Raw genomic sequence first — 18,986 nt, 5'->3', positions numbered from 1 at the left:
TGACCCTAAAGCACTGAAATGCCCAATTGGACCCCTATTCAAAATATATGGATTTTTGTGGATATGGCACGCCATAGATTTTTAGACCTGGTTGTGAGGTTAACACTGGTACTTTTGTTTGTTAGCCGTCATGAAATTGTATTTCTTTTTTTCTCAATTTTCGGTTGAATAAAGCAAGGCTTCATAATTTTACAATCTACTTGATGTACACTGATTAGGTAAGCGTTTGTCTTTGACCTACAGTGTTTGCAGCACCTAAATGTTTTCAGTGATTGAATAAAATGGCATAAAGAACGAAAATTTGGAGGAATGGCAAATTCTATCATATATGGAGTGCCTTATCCGCAATAACCTTTTGACAAGGCCACTCTCAAACATCATTGATTAGGTCTATTGCACTGATCTACCAGCTTCCCATCTTGCTACATTCCCGCATCCATTCCGTTGATGTCCCCAACAGGTTTTCATGGTCATCAGGTGTGACATAGTAACATATGCCTATACACTTACAGCTGGAACATAGGGTGGTCCCAAAAACGTGACAGATTCAATTGTTCCAGTTTGCCCATAGATCTCAGTTGGGTTGTTATGTGTCACTTTTCTTATTCTTTACAGCTATTGAGTGAGAAAAGGGCCACCAAATCCACTTCATCCCCCCAGTCATACGTAGTAGTATTGTAAAGTTCTCCATCAGCGGCGGAATTCAAAGAGAACAAGGACAGCATGAACTCCTCAGTTGAAACTGTTGAGAATCAAAGTTTGTCTGCAGTTGTGAAGGTGGAGCCTCAACCAATGGACACAGCTTCATCATCAGATGTTGATTGGAAGGCGAGGGAGCAGATATCAACAATGTCTGAGGTCGATTCAAGTCCTCGTGCTAGTCACTCAAAGAGAAAAATTAAATGTCCGCGAAAGGTACCACTGCCAAAAGGTGCTGTGACATCAGATATCAAGGTTTGTTCTGAAAATGCATCGGAGATGGGGGGCCAGGATACTGATGCGATTGAACAGGGAATTGGTGACCAATCTGTTGAGAACGCTGCCGGAGACCTGGTAGGAAAAGGCAGGGCTGGTACTGGTAGAAGAAGTGTGGCAAATAAAAGCACCTCAAATAAGCGAGCTGCTGGTGGGAAGAAGTCAAAGAAACCGACTGGTAAGAGGACAAAAAAGACAAAAGTATACAAGGATGTACAAGAGGAGGAACTATCGGATGGATTTGTTGGAAGTCTTGATTCTGATGGTAAGTAAATTTCAAATATTTACTGATTGTCCGATTGGGTGTATGTGAAGAGGAGTGACCGAAAGCCTGTTATGGAGGATGGTTCTGTTTGTAGCATTCTTTTGTATTAGACTCTTAGTAGCACGTATTTCATCAGGGTCTATGATGTCAGATATCAGGTCTCAGGTGCCATGTGCATAGTATGATACACTAGGGGTACTATTACAACTTCCTGGTTCTTATATGAAGTGAGGTTAGGTATTGCTCTATGACTAATTAAAAAAGACTTCAATTTCAGAGAGATGAATAATCGCTGGTGTACATTGCATTGTCATTCCACAATTCTCTTTCATTCAGGCCTTTCTTTATTGGATCTTCTATTTTCAGGAAGATCTCAAGACTCCAAAGTCCAGGACAAGTATGCTGGAAAAAATCCTTGCAGCGTTTGTGGGAAAGGATTCCGATATCCATCAGACTTACGACGGCATAGTTTGACCCATTCTGATCAACGTGCATTTCAGTGTGACATCTGTGACTTAAAGTTCAGGTACCGCAGTAATAAAGTCACGCATATGAACAATAAGCATAAGACGGAGATGGTGCACAGATGCGACAAATGCGGCATTAGGTTTCTAACAGAGGTGGACCGAGACTATCATAGGTTGACCTACTCGAAGTGCAAAGATCGGGGCAATTATAGGTGCAAGTACTGTTACCAACGATTCGCTCGGAGAGAGACATTAGAGGAGCATGAATATTGCCACACTGGCCAAAAACCGTTCCCGTGTACACTTTGTGAGCAAAGGTTTGCCTCGCTGCACGCCCTTAAGACGCACAAGTACACGCATCCCGAATTAGGTCCGAAACCTCATGGTTGTGACTTGTGTGACCAGCGTTTTGACCGTAAGGACCGCCTGAAAAAACATGTTGCGATGGTTCATGCCAAAAATTCCCCATTTGTATGTGAGCATTGCAATAAGTTTTTCCGTTGTGAGGACTCATTAAAGAGTCACAGAATGACTCACACAAACGGGTTCAGGTATTTGTGTTCAGTTTGTGGATATGGTTGCAACTGGATTAGTTGTTTTAAGAATCACATGGTCATGCACACAGGTGAGAAAAAACATGTTTGTCAGGAATGTTCCCGGTCTTTCATGTCATCCAGTGCGTTAAAGATGCACATGATAGACCACACTGGGGACGCCCCTCACCCATGCTCAAAATGTCCAGCAAAGTTTAAACGTTTATTCCATTTGAAAACTCATATGATTACACATTCAGATGCCAGACCTTTCAAATGCATCCATTGCGACAAGGGGTTCAAGCGCCGCGATAATTTAGAGGCGCATATTTTGACACATTCAAATCTTAAACCATACCACTGTGAGCTTTGTGAAAAGCAGTTTAATAATCCGAGTAATCTTCGGATGCACATGTCACGCGTCCATGGTGCCAAGAAGGATTTCAAATACGAGCGCACAAGCAAGAGTATCAGTAAACTTCTTGGCATTGGGGAGATAGTGAAATCTATCGAAGCTGATGTTACGGTGAGGCAAAGATTGGCCGAGAATTCAGAGCAAAATTCTCAAAATGTTGATGTTTCTGAACAGTTAGAATGTCCAGAAAAAGATCAACCCACAGACCTTGTACTAACATCAAATACCGAGGTGATGGATGCTGCTGGTATCGGTGCAGAAAGTTCCAATGTTTTGGTGGTCGAATCGACCTAAAGATGTATCAGAAACTGTTGTACATGTGTTGTAATTTATCTCAGTTTTGTATAAATAAGTCTCTTACTGTCAAGTGTGACAATTTGCACATCTCTTCTCCAATGCATATATTTGTTTGTGTCTACTTGTATCGTTTTATAGTTGGTCAATTATACGGTTTGAAAAGAAAAACGGCTTTGGTGTCTTTTGTCCTTGAAGAAGTGGAGTGCCTACTTTATAGCAATACAGTCACTGCTGCATGCAGATTGTCTTGGCTCCAAGAATACAGATCATCAGCCTGGACTCAGTACATGTTTGAAAGCTCGAGTCCATCATGGCCACAAGTAGTCTTACACCTGGAAAAGAAAACAATGACTTGTCATTGTGTTAGACCGAGGGTGTCATTGAATACATTAGTTATCGCATGCAATGCCATGGCCCTCCGAGGCAGACACACCCACCTGTAAAAACTTGGATCAGGCAGAGGTGAATCAGCGTGCTAAGCCATGTGCTGGGAATGAAACCAGACGTCATATCAAATTGGGCCTTCAGATGGACCCTGCAAGGAAGACGCAAGCACAGTCAACAAATGAACACCTGGTGACACACGACAAAGGAGTTCGAAAGTTTTGGCCGGTCTTGGGATACAGCAATACGAGTGGCCAGGGGAAGGGTTGTGGAGATTGTGGCCTCATGTTCCAGCACTAGGGAGGAAGCAAGTCATTGCTCTAGAAGTTCGTCCTTGCTTTTGGGGAGGGGGGTTCATCACTACTCTATTCATCCCAAGTCAGTCTTCTGAGGACAAAGTCACATTCTGACAGCCCTTATTGAGGTAGACTTGGCAAACAGGTGACATTTCTTACTTTTAGGACGACACAAAAAACGTACACAACACATCATATGAAATGGAAGTTTTTTATTGCATACCATTTTGTGATTACAAATATACATTTTCTGATTTGTGACCATAACAAATGGGGTCACATCGTTTCTTTGATGTTATTTAAATAAGGTTAAGACAAGGCATTGATAATAATTTAGTATCATTCCCTCAGATGAAATGTGATCACTACATATCAATGGAACATCAAGAAACTGACAGCAGACTCACTGTCAGTTTCTGAACATACCCTTTTCCTACTGAAAAAAGATGATCACTTCATAACCCCCCCTTGTCCCAATCCCATATTCTACTGCTTTCAAAATAACCAAAGAAAGCTTCTTACATATTTGGTACAGCTGAAACTACTCATAAATAAGCATAAATAGAACAAGCGGTTTATTTTTACCAAGCCTGAAAGTGAGTCTCAGACAAGAAGTGTACAAAATAATCGATCCTCTGACAATCTGAACAAGAAAGCTAGAGCATGTACAGCAATGCTGGCCTAATATATCGTTTCTGTGGATGGATAAGCATTTAAATATTGGAATGGTATGATACTTGATAGACGCTAATTACACCTGGATGGATCATACCGATGTGGGCTTTGGATGGAATCGTCAAGTATTGATCAACTGTTCACGGAGAAAAACCTTCTGTTCTTTATAACCTGTGATTGCATGACGCATTTATCAAAACCATTCAGGGACATTCATTTTCAATAAAAACAACGAAACCTTTTATCACCCCATGAAAAGTTGATCAATGATTTGGATGGAATTCTTGAACTAACCATTACCAGAAAAAAATATGCTTTATGGGCATTGAAGCTTTGGCAATTATATTTACATTAACAGGGCGAAAGTTTTGAACAAACTGCATTAGGGAATACTGAATATTGAATTCAAGAACTAAACCTGAAGAAAAATCCCACCCTAGGACGGTTCAAATTACAAGTTTATCTCAAAATCTTCCAATGAAATTAATCAAAAAACTTCTTTGGCTGGATTCAATGTGTATTGGGAATAACAGAACTAGACTCACACGAGGAACTAGACTCTGCAGATATTGTGTGATTCTGAACTGATATGTTTGTTTACATGTAAGCAGCATGTAATCAGACTATTGCCAACTCATTTTAACATATTGGATGAATGAATTAAGAACTGTCTTCACCAAAACCTGATGATATGTACGTAAGAGTGCTGATATATTTCAACTCAAAAACAAACAGACACCTAGAACGGACCAAACTTTGTAGAGCGGTCCAAAAAGGGCGAGTGATAAATAGACCGAGAATTGATATGTTTTCAGACTGGACTCGATAGATATGTACTGAATTGGACGTTTACATTTGCTTGCATCTGATACGGACTGAATAGTATACCGGGATTCTGTTAAACTAGACTGACAACTGATATGTTTTCAAACTGGACAGATATGTACCGAATTGGACGATTAGGTTTTCTTCCATCACAGGGTCCAAAGTATGAATTAGCCAAACTGGACCGCGAACTGATATGAGTAAGACTGGACAGTAAGTGGACGTTTTGATCTGCTACCTGCATGATCAACAGCGATTAGTGTTACCAGCCAGCGACGATTTGCTGTTGATCCCATTCAGGACTTCACATGAACCAACTTTACATGTTTCATCTCATATCCTTTGGTCATGATCACTAGTCAAGGCACACAACAATATTTGTTAATAAAATTAGACTACATTCCTTTTCATAAGCTAAGTACATTATGTACATTGTACAAGACTTTCAAAAATACACTATTTACAGACACACAATGTCATCATGCCATATATGTATAAATGCAACTCAACTAAGACTGAATTATGTGCAGAGAATAAGCACAAAAAACATTTCCACGCCTAAAATGTGTATCACGCATTCCCACCCAAGACATAAGCAAAGACAACCGACCATACCTAATAGTTTAACTTCACCATTTCATCTAGGCCAATATTTTCTAATACAACCCCTCTGTCAAACCCACTATAAAACCTCAACAAAGCATTAGTCTACCTGAGCACATACATACATGTATTGATACACGTTGGAGAACCTCCTACACACTGAAGCACATTTTGCCCAAGAGCAAAATACAAATAATTTGTTGAAAACTGGAAAATGCATTGAATTGCATTGCCATACCGAGTGATATTTTGTTTTTTCAGAAATGAATAAGGCAAGCTGCTTTAACTTTCATATTTTGGCTATAAATATGTCAATGATACATTTGTTGACTAAAATATTGTTAAACCTGAATGATATTATCGGTGGGTTAGATGAATAACTTTTTGTGCTGGCATCATCCTTAACAGACAGGTGCTGCCACCGCAACATAGTCTATACATGTGAAGCAGAACAAGGTTGTTAGCAACATTTCTTTGATTGCACTTTTGATACTGTTGCCATGACAACTCTCCCTGATTTTCACATCAACATCTATAAACCGAAGACAGTTAACCCCCCCCTCCCGAGATGCCTATGCAAGACTGATCTTTCCCTTCTTAATGGTCTTAACAGAACATCAAACTTACCGTACGATCTGGCAATTCCTCTAGCTGCTTTTAACGACGGCTACTGGTGAATAGACTACTCAGGTTGTATCCCAAAATGCCTCACACTACTTCTCATCAAATAAATACAAATAAAATATATATACATTAATACTGTCTGATTAAAACTATAAAATCATGTACCATGTGTTCAAAACACGCAACCTTGATTTTAAACCAAATTCTGTTGTAATCAGAGGCCTAATGAAAGATATGCCCCTGCTAAAGAATTTCAAACCACAAGTGTTCTCCTTAGCACCAGACTTCTAGGATTCGTCAAAATTGACTGGACATGGGGATTGGGTATCATCAGTAAAGCGAAAAGTTAACGAGTGCAGCACTCCAGAATAGGGCTCGAAAAAACGTACAACTAAAATTGCACTCACGCATGCTGCCCTATCCTACATTTATTTATCTTACTAAGTCTAACACTCACTTATGCTACCTCTTTCATTCTCAATGCTCCAAAATGAATTGAGATAAGTTGATGGCACAATGGCACTATAGACACTCAAGCCTCTGCTATCTTAAAGGAACCATGCCTCTGCCATCTCAAAGGAACCATGACACAGACCTCTCGCAAAACAAACCCCTCACAGATTCAATCATTTTAAGGCACCATTTGCTGAGATCATTCCTATAATCGTGCCGTCAAGGCAGGCTATTCCCTATTTATGATTTCGCGGAGTCGTTCCCTATCTCAGCGAAACTCTCACTGTTGCAAACGACACAGGGCAGCCGGTGTTACTTTTCCTTTCAAACACCGACCATGGACTGCCAGTGGAGTTTGATTAAGGCCTATATGGATGACCAATATATGTGATATGACGCTGCATCATTGATACCACACCATGGAATCGCTGTGGTGAGTTTTTCCGAACAAGCCAAATGATTTCATATCCACTCAAGACGATGATCCAAATTGCACTGAGCCACATGGAGACCACAACTTTTATTTTTCCCTAAAAGACTGCCACACCTCCTCATATCAATCGCTCCTCTGGGGGTTGTTTCAGGACATTTCCCATTTCGACCCTTGACCCTTCCAATTCCTGTCGACTTGGACTGTATGTTCCTCGTGTTGCTCTCTTCTTTCTTGCAGTCATGACGAATACGATTATCACTGGAAAGAAAACAGATGAATAAGGACATATCCAACTGAACTCATGACTGCTCTTCAACATAATGGATATCTTTAGACATAGTGCGAGAAAAAGAGAAAATAGGTAGAGAAATCTCCCATACTGAATAGGGCTGCCAGGATGGAAGGCCACCAGCTGTATCAACTGACACTTTTTTTATACAATTCGACCTACCTGACATGGCCCCCTCTCTTTTAATAGCATTTGTCATTCAGAGTTGAACAAAAAGTAACCTACCTATTAGAATAATGAGAACCACTAGCGCTGCTATTGGGGCTATGATGATGACGAGATTGAGCTGTGAACTGGCCTGCAAAGAAGAGAAATGTCCAGCTATTAGTAACACGTTAGACCAGCAGACAATGTCTGTTAAAAGGTCGGATATCTGTGTAGTTATGAGCAAAGTACTCAACTGGCCGGCCACGAAGAAGTCTCACAGCTCAACTATTCTTTTTCCATTGAGAATGAAATGAATATGAAACTTACTGCTTTCTCGCAGATGGCTCCGCTGAAACCGCTAAGGCAGGTGCAGAATCCCACAGCTTTTTGATCAGCCTCACTGATGTTATATCCACAGGTGCCGCCATTTTGACAAATGGTTTTGTTACACGGATTCTCGGAATGGCAAGTCTTGCCGACATATGGATCGAGACAAGTACATGTATATGATCCAATGGTGTCTTTACAAGTTCCGCCATTCAGACAAGGTTGGTTTACCGTGCATTCGTCGATGTTCACTGTGCAGTTGATGCCCTCGAAACCTGGAGAGGAGAAATGAGGGAAAATTGTTTCAATGTTGAAGCGGATATTGTGGAAAACCTGAACCAGCAGGTTGGTTGGACATACTCCAGTACGCAGGGTACACAATGCTCTTCTTTCCTGCTGGCTTTTGCAAGTGTGTGCACTCTTGAGAGTGAGGACCGATTCAGGTCGAAACTTTAGTCGAGTGACTCCAGCTTTGCCCAGGGAGACAGAGTCCATCAAAAATTCTCATGCTTTCTCACATGGATCATGTCTTTTCCTTGCCCTGACAGCAACCTTGGTTTTAATACGTCAACAGACGGACAACCAAGTGCCTAAAGAAGAAGAAGAAGATGAAATCTTGGTTTTACGTCTCATCCAAACAATGTCGCAATCAAAGAAAAGTGTCTTGCCCAAGGTAAAAAGTGATATGACAGTGTCAAGTATTGGAATAGATTTCACAATTGGGTCTTTGAATGTTGGAGTGCTGTACTCACCTGTTCCGGCACAATTACACTGGTACTTGTTAACTTGGTCACTGCATACGCCACCATTCTTACATGGCTTGTCTGCGCACTCGTTGATGTCAACGCTGCAGTTGAAGCCCTCGTAACCTGGGTTACAGGTACAGTTATAGCCGCCGTCAAAGTTGGTACAGTTTCCGTTCTTGCAGGGGTTGGCGTCACATTCGTTGATGTCTTGGTCGCAGTTAGTGCCTTGCCAGCCTGAGAATGAGAAAGAGACCGTTAGCGATTGCAGTGGCTTGAGACCAAAGACAAGTTGTTTTTATCTTCTGCGCTCTTCTGACATTTGTTGTCAGATTCTCCTCAAGACTATCTGCATAATAGACGGAGTACCCACCTTTTGTGCACTGACATGTGTAGTTCATTGTTGCAATATCCTGGGAGCAGACGGCAGAATTATTGCATGGAGCATCAGCACAGGGTCCCTTTGTCTGACAGAGGTTTCCTGTAGGGTAGAAAGAGGTAACATAAGTGATGTGCACCAATTTACTTTCAACATCAATTGAGCAACTGGGGGGGGGCTATAATAGTTGCAGTTAAGTACTTTGACACAGACCAAGCTTGGTCAGAAGAATGTGCTATAAAGCAGCAGTAAACAACTTACCTTCATAGAATTTTGGGCATTGGCACATCCACTGGCCATCAGTCTTTACCGAGCAGTTACCGCTGTTCTGACAATTAACAGCACTACAATTCGCTGTGCTACAGTTCTTGTCTTTGTATCCGAGGGTACAGGAACAGGTGTAGGAACCGAGAGGCTCGTTCTTACAGGTGGCGCTGTTCTGACAAATTGGTTGATTGAAGCCGCATTCGTCAATCTCACTTTGACAGTTATTTCCTGAAGTGGAAGAATAATTTCTCATCAGAGCTATTTCAGGTACAGCTTATAAAGACAACATTTTAAGTGGCCCTCTTCTTTGGAACTAGCTAAGATTTTAAGAGGTGATCTCAACGTTTAGCTCATGTCCTCAAATACGAAATCGCCACATCAACAACTTACCACTATAGCCAGTACCAGCACAGTCACAATTGTAACTTCCCGCCTGTTCTATACACTTCCCGCTATTCTGACAGATCGGGGGCACTTGGCTACACTCCTTTATATCTGTAGAGCAGTTCTTCCCTTCCCAACCTGAAAGATAATTCCATGCTTAATCTTGGTGCAAGACTTTTCTGACCTTCTGCGACATTTCACAAGTTAAGATAGACGTGAATGGGATATTTAAACCTAAGTCAGACTCACCTTGCTCACAGGTACAGTTGTAGTCATTGAAGAGGTCTTTACATGTCCCATGTAGGCAGGGTTTGGGGGCACACTCATTGGTCTCAGTCCCACAGTCTTTACCCTCATAACCTAGAAGCAGAGGAAGAAAGATATATTAACGGAATGCTACAGGGGGCTTTACACATCCCATCCATGCACACAAGGTGACACACGGATTGGTCTTGTTTCCAGTCTCTACCCCACTACAGAATGAAAACAGCAGTTAACTTACCCGGTACACATTGACAGCTCCAGTCATACTTGATGTAGTCATTCTTGCATACTGCCTTGTTCTTGCACGGATCCACCTTGCAGTAGTTGATGAGGGTATCGCACACCCTGCCCTCGTACCCTGGGTAACATGAACAGTTGAAGCTGGAATACTCTTTCTGAAATATCATAAAAACAAGATGCAATCCAGGGGCTGGGTCGTCTGAAGAAGAAACTCTGAAGGAATCGGAAGGAGGCAGCCTCCATATCAAAACATATGAGTATATGACATATATTCTCTCACTGACTATGACTCTCATGCATACTGCACCACTTCTCCAGGAAGGAAAGTGGAATTGCTTACCCCGGCTGACGTTGTGACATTGACATCTGTACAGGACCCATTCACACATGGATTTTCTTTACAGGAGCGGCCAATCTGAAAAAAGACCCAAGATTACATTATTTACCGACAAACAATGTTATGCTATTTATTTTTAAGACAAGACCAAGGGATCAGGAGCCACATTTATAGGTTAGATAATATGAAACGAATTATGGACAGCCTATTACCAGAGACAACATCAGTCACTGAGGCTGGGTTCACAACAATCCTTGCAGAATACCAGCAAACCAGCGAAATTTTGAGGACACCTACCGGAACATCACATGTCTTCCCGGTAAAGTTTGCCGTACAGTTGCAACTAAAATCGTTGATCTTGTCAGTGCAAGTACCGTTATTTATGCAAGGGTCAACGGCACATTCGTCGATATCAGTCTCACACCTGGAAAGATAAAAGGAGAGGACGACATAAGAATTTGTACCACTGAAAGACGGGGTGACATTTGCCCTCTGGCTGATACAGGTTCTCTGGCCATAATACCGGTGTGACAGCGGATATAGTCCCCCTGGAGTCATAGTCCGGTAGCATTGTATTTGACCAATTAAGCAGCATGATGTACCGCTAACCCTAACCAAAACATTTAGCAATGCGGGCTATTGTTACACAGACTATCAGCCCTAGGACTACTATCCCCGCCACACCGGGACTGATATGACTCTGCTCATATCATCTAAATACCGGTGACAAGAATTAGTGACCGAAAACAGGTAAGAAATAGTTTTCTTACTTTTTGACAGATCTCAGATGGACTGTCCTGTTTTTAGTGATGGAAGGTCAAATTGTCACAGTTGTCTGAAGTGTTCTTTGAACAAGTTTGTCCTCGTATCCAGTAGAATTCCTCCCACTGGAAAGGACACTCACTAATCATGTCAGGCACGTCAGGCATGAAAAGTACGATCAAATCGAGTTTGCATTCAAACTTTTCGTAAGAGTCATGACACAAGTTTATAAATTGATGAAAGAAGCACAGGAGCCACCGTGAACTCAGTGGTCGCATTGTCTCAACATTCAGATAGAGCCTCACCTGCTAATATAGTAACAGAAGATAATAATCCAAACATTCTGTTTATCCATTTTGAAAACCTAAACTACAATCACAAGCTATATCTTGTCCTACATGGCATGCCACTTAAGTCTTGTTTGGCCACTCAATACGCCATCATCATGATGTGTGACGAGAGCAGTACATGACCACCACAATCGCTCCAAACACGCATAGAATAATCACAATCGTTGCGATAACGCTCATGCTCAACATTATTCTCTTTTTATAGCGTCTTCTAACAACGTAAAATATGTGATTCCAACAGGCAATGATGCCCCAGAAACAAGCTGCCTGGTCAAGTAAACTGAACTTAGATCCAAAAGTCCCAGGTCCTCTGAACAAAATTATCAATAGGTGGGAGATCTTCAAAGGTCTGAGAGCTGATGAGAGTCAACGAAAGCTATACTTCTAAATCCTGTGGGCAGCAATCTCTGAGAAATGTGAACTTGCCAAATGGTATAAAACTAAGACTCCAAATGCCCATCAATCACCGACAGAGCATTCACAGCTTGCGCGCAATAAAATTCCCTGAGAATTAACAAGCCCTTGAGACAGAAGAGTTGACAATGCCGTGAACTTGATGAAAGCAGTACAATAACATGATAACGTACACATGAAATGGGCACAGATGGTGGAGGCAAAGGAGGCAAATTAGTTGTTTCTAGGCCTATGGAGCTAATTTTGAATCAATCAACTGAATGAAGTTGTTACGAGACAAGTGACAGGAATAATATTTCTTTGGAAACGTGAGGCTTCTTGCAAGACTGGGATAGCAAAGCTGAAGAACAGTGCTGTCAGGACGAGTTCATCTAATGGACAGAAATATCAAACTGAGCTGAACTTCGCGGACGGAAGATGATCGCGCTGATAAATTAAACCAGAAAATCAGTTGTATTTGGCCATCATTAACAGCTGTTACCAAAGTAAACAAAAAGCGAAGGAGCCATAATCAGATTCAAAAACAATAGCTCACACAGATTCTATGAAAACATTGATTTTACAAGGGCCGATTGCCATGAGCATGTGACCGGAGATGCAGAGACAATGAGCATTGCCATTGATTTTCATTCATTCATGCTCATCCTCAATTTTACACATTTCCACAATTTGATGACAGACGGCTGTTGTTTACAAACGTGCCACTAATGACTGAGAAGGAGTGGCTGATTTGAATAGTTTGGTTCCGGTCATCGATATTCTTTTTTTATCATTGCATCCTTTACCTGCCTAAATTTTTAATTAGGCTGGTGAGCAACAAAAACTCCAAACTATTCGACTTTGGTTTTATCTTCGGCTGAAAATCATTGTGATACTCTTGGTCCGGGGCAGAAATGCCACCAGCACAGATCGTATAAATTTATCGTATAAGATTATCAGTAATGCCTGGATAAGCACTAATTGTAGTTAACAATGATTTCAGACGTCATGCTCAGCAGCTGACCCCCTCTGGTCATGAGAGCCACAACCAGGGTGAATTTTATGGTTATCAGCTAGATATTTATGGTTATCAGCTCATATCATACATCATTTCCCTAGTCTAGACTATAGCCAGGCAAGGACTGTGGTTAAAAATCAGGACAGTTCAAGCAGTTTATTGATTCTGTATTATAGTGAAAGGAACTACATGTTACATTTGACCAAGAAAAGAACAGTCACTGTCACAAAACAGAAGAGAATGTTGATAATGCATTGTTATCAGTATTAGCACAAATGTATACTGGCAGACGTAAAGGTGCAATTCCCCAGGTCAAGCAAAACAGGCCACTGCATCATTATATTACACAGGAATTTCAGCCAATCACTCAATCGTTTAACCCATTCAATCAACATGAAATTCCACTCCAGCAGATTTTATATCGCATTTTTTAATCCACAAGTATCTATATACTTCCATAGAGAAGTGATTCTCAATTTAAGGGCTCGAACTATAAAAACTGAAGGCCCATAACAGAACTACCTGCACTCTTTGGTCTTCCAAATTTCTTTGAGGTTGTTCATTCTCAAAACCGAATTTTGGAGGTAAACAATTCAAGAAACAGGTGCGGCCAGCATTTGTTATTTCTAGGCCAGCAATTTGGATGACAAAACATCTTATCCAGTAACGACTCCAGCAATCTTTTTTGAAAGTTGTATGGAATTTTCATCATTGACAGAATCATTTATCCCTCTCCCCATAAGAGAAGAAAATCACTCACCACGTTCCTCTGTATCCTGGTTTACAATCACAAGAGAAACTGTTGATGCCATCAACGCAACGTTTCGTTCCTGGCTGACTGCAGTTACTCTTCGGACAGTCCGGGATATTATTCTCGCACTTCGTCCCATTGAATCCCAACACGCACTTGCACGTATAGTCATTCCAAATATCCTGACAAGTGGCGTTGTTTTTACAATCATTAGTGGCACAAACTGGATCCCCCTCACAGCCAATTGTAATATTCTTAATCACCTGGGCCGAAAACTTATCCAATCTTGTATCGTTTACTAGTTCCGCATCCTTAAATACTGGAAGATTGTAACCGTTAACGTTGACATCATCTAAGCAACCTTTAAAAGGAGCGCTCGCGGAGACACCCCCAACACTCAAACCGCTGTAACCATTCGGTATAGAAACAGTATAGTTCTCTCCAGTTTTTGTCGCAATTGTGCTATCAACATCAAGATCTATACTCGTCGCAATTATTTTGATGGTAATGTTATGGTAAGAGCCATCATTGACGGTTTGTTTGGACTTAAGAATATACTGGGCACTCCCGGTCTGCCCTGTAGGCCCCTTCATCTCAAACTTCACTTTCCCATTGTTGAGGGACAGGCGGAATTTTCCATCTGTGGTATCCAGGATTATACCACTCGTTTTGCGTGTTCGTACTTTAAGAGATATCGACTCCAAGACCATATCGGTAGCGTTCAGTGTGAGATTGTAGTCTATCTGTGAGGATTCACCGTTAAATGTGGCTGGGGATATACCTGAAATATAAGACATAGAGACGGTAACAGTTTGGTGACCTCACACTTAAGCGGAGTAACTTCTCATTATGTCATGAAGTCACATTGTAGCTAAACAGTGGTTACTTCTGAATGTTCTGTCATTTCATAAACAGTCTCAAAAGCTGCATGATTTCACGCTTCACAACTGCCACATTTCAGTCCAAGGAAAATGGTTCTCCAGAGAGTAACTTTACGTTACCAGATACAAGGAAGCTCAGACTGCTGAATCTGTAATCTGCTGAGTTCAACCTAATATTTCAAATTTAACTCCTCAAATCATCCACTTACATTCATATCCATTTGGTTTATCGCGACAGGAGGCACCCCCTGGACAGGTTGAGTAGAGACAGTAGTCGATGTTACTGCAGTTCTTCCCGGTATAACCAGTTACGCACGTACAACTGAAAGACAAAATTTGAAGAATTGGATTATGCAATGAAGTCTAGAGTTAATAGCTGTTGGGCAAAACTTTTGACACAAAACAGCTGAGTTTGCCACTCAATGAACATAATCCAGAACTTGAGAGACTTATTTTGAATAACGTGAAAATAAAACCAAATGGCAAGTGAATCGAGGACTCGTATAGGGATACTTCAAGTCTAACTGAGGGCAGAATGACAGGAATATAGTTGGTGATGACATTGACTAGTAGTGATGTACACCATAACCTGATGTTCAAGATTTTGAAAGCGAAAGTGATATGCAAAAAGGCTTTTCAATTCAAGTTCTAAGTTTACAAATAAGGTGGCTCTACATCAACTAACCTCAAAAGATGAAAACACATCTGAGTTAAAACCAAGAAGAATGGTATATCCAGCCAGAACATGGCAATGTTGGCTAACGGGTTATCCGAAGCACAGTCCTAAAAGTCCAGTTCAGTCCAGTTCTAAAACCACACAATTAAGACACTGAACATACCATGCACACCCATTCAAAGACAGGAATGTGAAATGCTGTTCACTCAACTGTCTCAAAAACCAATTCAAGTTATCTCGTCCCCAACACTTCGTAATGGGACGACCTATTTCAATGCATTGGTACACAAGTGGAGGGTCTATCTTGACCTCTGAAGGTATGCCAGGTAAGGCGATAGGTATTTAATCATGCCACTGGATACCGTCCAACAAATTACAGTTTACTGAATAAGCAGAAGTGTCCATTATAAATGACTGTTTCATGTCCAAAAACACTAAAGTTTTTTTCAATGTTTACCACTATCATTCACACCAGAATTGTCTGTAGCCCGCTCTTTGGAAATTACTTTTTCACTCCTCTTGTCATGAATGACAACAAGTAAAAAGTGACACGTTACATGAACGTGAACACGATATTAACTGGGCCTTAGAAACGATTATCTGTAAGTCAGTGCCAACTCCTTATCAGAATCTTGAAAGGTGAAATCATGCATTGTGCATTTCTTACTTGTAATCATTGTAGAACATGTTCTGACAAGTGCCATTGTACTCGCAAGGGTTGCTAAGGAGTTTACACATATCTTCTGTCTTCTCGCCTTCTGCGATGTTCGTCTTTCTGGCCGCTGCGATCACCGAGGGAGTCTGACCAGTTCCTGCAGAGGATGGGATATACATGTATATATTAAGAAGACAAAACAGCAGAACCTCTCTATTTTACCCATGGTGCTTAAAAGAGAGAGATGTCCTGATTACAGAGGTCATATTCAATGGAAATTACCCATCCTAAGATGAGGACAATGAGCTTTATTCCAAAAGACTTTCAGTGTTCATTGCATGAAGATTTCAGAAGGAATATCTTCAATTATGTTTTATTACTTTGTACTTTTCTACACGAAGAAATTATATATGGGGCTCATTCAGAAATTCACAGTCTTTATTTGGGTTTTTTTTAAGGCACCACAATGAGTTTTTCTACAACAAGAATTATAGAAACTTACCGGAAGGTGGAAAGAGCTGCAGAGAGTAGGTGCCAAGACGGGCATCTTGGAGAGTTCCAACAAATGGTGTCTGCGAACTGGAGCCATTTATATCAACTGCACGTTTCCTCCGCCGTGATGTGGTCCAACCAGGCAGGCTACCCATGTAGACATTCTTGACCGTTAACACCTGCGTGCTGGTGCACTTTGAGAGCGTCATATCAATGTCTTTAAAAGCTGCAGCTGAGCCGAATTGCAGGGTCACAGTCAACTGGCAGCCATCGCGTGTCAAATCTAATTTATACTGCTGGCCATCGCTGACGTATCTGTTCCCATTGGTAACCTCAACGTCTGCAGCAAGTTTTGTTCGGACGGATATCTTACCGCTGACTATCTCCAAAGAGATGAATGTGTTGACGTTTGTTGCAGAAGTATCACCACCAACATAAATGACAAAACCAGCAGTGTTACGCGTTCGAATGAACAACGAAATTTCTGTGTGGATTTCCATGAGTTTTGCCTTGTCTTGGGCGATGACGAACCATGCAAAGCTCTTTTTCTGACCGAGGCCAAAGGTCGAAGCCGGAAGAACTGAAAATAGATGAGGTTTGAATTCAAACAAATGCTAGGCAACCTCCTAGAATCAAAACCAAGAAGGTCAAACACACAGAATATAAAAGTGACCTGGATTGAACTTACCATTTTCACATTTCACTCCGAAATAAGGGCGGCGACAGCTACACCTTGGTTCAATCCACTCATCAATACAGTCTCCACGGGCGTTGCAAGGGTCGGGGATGCACACTTCCGTTCTGGGACAACCCTCAATCAGATGATCCACCTTTGCAACATACTCAGATGGCACCAATTTTGTACTATCCACAATGATATCGCGGGTACAGCCGATGAAGTTAGACACAGAGGAAGAGATCTGGCTGAATGTTTTGAGATCTGGTGCAGCTATCTGACCTAATGACGTCGTCCCACCCAACACAAGTGGTGCTGTGAGTGCCCTTTCTTCTGTACAGTTCGTTACACCACAATTTTCCAAAGTCAAAGACAAGGATGTGTTCAGAATAACAAGTTTCACATGGTGCCACGCTGCATCATTTACAGCAGTGTCTATTATAATCTGCTCCTTTTCTTTCCCTGGCATTTTATAGCTCAGCGTAACTTTCATTTGAGAGAGTTCTAGGGTGTAGAAACTATCCGAAATATTTTTCGGGTCACCGCTGAAAGCAAGGATGCCATTTTGTAACGTCGTCCTAAAACCTATCTCAACACTCGCAGAATCTTGGTTCTTGTTCAACACAGGCCAATGTGTTGTGCCGTTGAACGAAGCAACAGTTGTGACATCACAATAATGACCAGCCCATCCCACTGTACAGGTACATGTATAATTATGAACACCTTGAGCCTCATTGACCAAGAACGGGACACACGCCGCACCATTTTTACATCCGTTATTCACACAACCTGTCAACTCCGTCGTACAATTCTTCCCTCCATATTTCTTCCCCTGAAACTCACTCGGACAAGCACAATCATAATCGGCAACTTTTTGCGTGCAGGTACTGCCAAACTGGCACGGGTCGGCAGGTTCAGAACATTCATCGATGTCGATGCTACAGTTGACGCCTCGGTATCCAGGGAGACAGTTGCAGGTATACTTGTTGTAGCCATCCGTACAGTTGCCATTGACACAGGGGTCTGGGTCACATTCATCTATGTTGATTTCACATTCAACACCTGCAAAATGACAGAAAATAGAAGAAATTTAATATTATCACTGTTCCTTCAGACCTGGCTGCTCTATGTCTGAAAATGCTCAGAAAACACCAAAGGCTTTCCTTTTAGATAGAAAATATCAAGATGCCAAGAAAGAATTCAGACCGTGAATTGTGTAAGGGAGGCCTTTAACAAGGACATGAGAGCTCTTGCTGCTTCAAGATGGGGGTGCTTTAAGTATCAGAGAAACTTGAGTGGACACTTGATGAATGATTTGGAAACCAAATTATTTTGAGAATTGGACCAATTTGATTTTATAATCACAGATTTGTACAAAGTACTGACCTTTAAATCCAGGAAGACATTGACATACATAGCCATCAGCAGTTGAATAGTTGAACGCAGCCTCAAATCCTGGGAGTTTGGGGACTTGATTGTACAAGGTCTGGTTAGACTTCTGGAGGCAGGTACCGTTGTATTGACAAGGGGTCGACAGGCATTCGTCTATGTCAGTTTCACAGTTCTTGCCAGCGTAACCAGCAAAACAGGAACAGTTATAATCCTGAAAGAGTATGGAGAAGATGAGACAACAGGTCCAGGAGCATTCGTTTGTAAAGGGGTCCGATTCGAACATTGTGTGTTCAATACCTATTCTCAGTAGCTCAATCA

At 41.5% G+C, this 18,986-nt stretch overlaps 2 protein-coding genes across 2 annotated transcripts in view; one reads left to right on the top strand and one right to left on the bottom strand.

Moving 5' to 3' along the window:
- The first annotated feature begins 126 nt into the window (after positions 1-126).
- On the top strand, positions 127-3,098 carry LOC135501414 (zinc finger protein 883-like). Its single transcript, XM_064793530.1, has 3 exons — positions 127-218; positions 616-1,240; positions 1,607-3,098. Exons 2-3 carry the CDS (start codon positions 724-726, stop codon positions 2,947-2,949), a joined length of 1,860 nt encoding a protein of 619 aa, XP_064649600.1. The 5' UTR covers positions 127-218; positions 616-723; the 3' UTR covers positions 2,950-3,098.
- A 731-nt stretch (positions 3,099-3,829) lies between these two features.
- The window catches only part of LOC135501854 (protein crumbs-like), a 35,969-nt gene continuing 20,812 nt past the window's right edge, over positions 3,830-18,986 (bottom strand). The window contains exons 16-32 of the mRNA XM_064794233.1: positions 18,663-18,879; positions 17,289-18,338; positions 16,611-17,180; positions 16,121-16,265; positions 14,987-15,099; positions 13,906-14,677; positions 10,920-11,046; positions 10,626-10,700; positions 10,284-10,440; positions 10,031-10,141; positions 9,788-9,919; positions 9,392-9,625; positions 9,125-9,232; positions 8,761-8,988; positions 8,009-8,283; positions 7,760-7,832; positions 3,830-7,503 (exon numbers count right to left, since the gene is read on the bottom strand). Coding sequence (XP_064650303.1) covers positions 7,364-7,503; positions 7,760-7,832; positions 8,009-8,283; positions 8,761-8,988; positions 9,125-9,232; positions 9,392-9,625; positions 9,788-9,919; positions 10,031-10,141; positions 10,284-10,440; positions 10,626-10,700; positions 10,920-11,046; positions 13,906-14,677; positions 14,987-15,099; positions 16,121-16,265; positions 16,611-17,180; positions 17,289-18,338; positions 18,663-18,879 — 4,527 coding nt within the window. The 3' untranslated portion in view covers positions 3,830-7,363. The remainder of the gene's footprint in view (positions 7,504-7,759; positions 7,833-8,008; positions 8,284-8,760; positions 8,989-9,124; positions 9,233-9,391; positions 9,626-9,787; positions 9,920-10,030; positions 10,142-10,283; positions 10,441-10,625; positions 10,701-10,919; positions 11,047-13,905; positions 14,678-14,986; positions 15,100-16,120; positions 16,266-16,610; positions 17,181-17,288; positions 18,339-18,662; positions 18,880-18,986) is intronic.

This window comes from Lineus longissimus, chromosome 17 (genome assembly GCF_910592395.1).
Source record: "Lineus longissimus chromosome 17, tnLinLong1.2, whole genome shotgun sequence".
In the NCBI taxonomy this organism is placed as follows: domain Eukaryota; kingdom Metazoa; phylum Nemertea; class Pilidiophora; order Heteronemertea; family Lineidae; genus Lineus; species Lineus longissimus.
The sequence above is the reverse complement of the archived record's forward strand: the minus strand, read 5'-3'. Positions and strand labels throughout refer to the sequence as shown.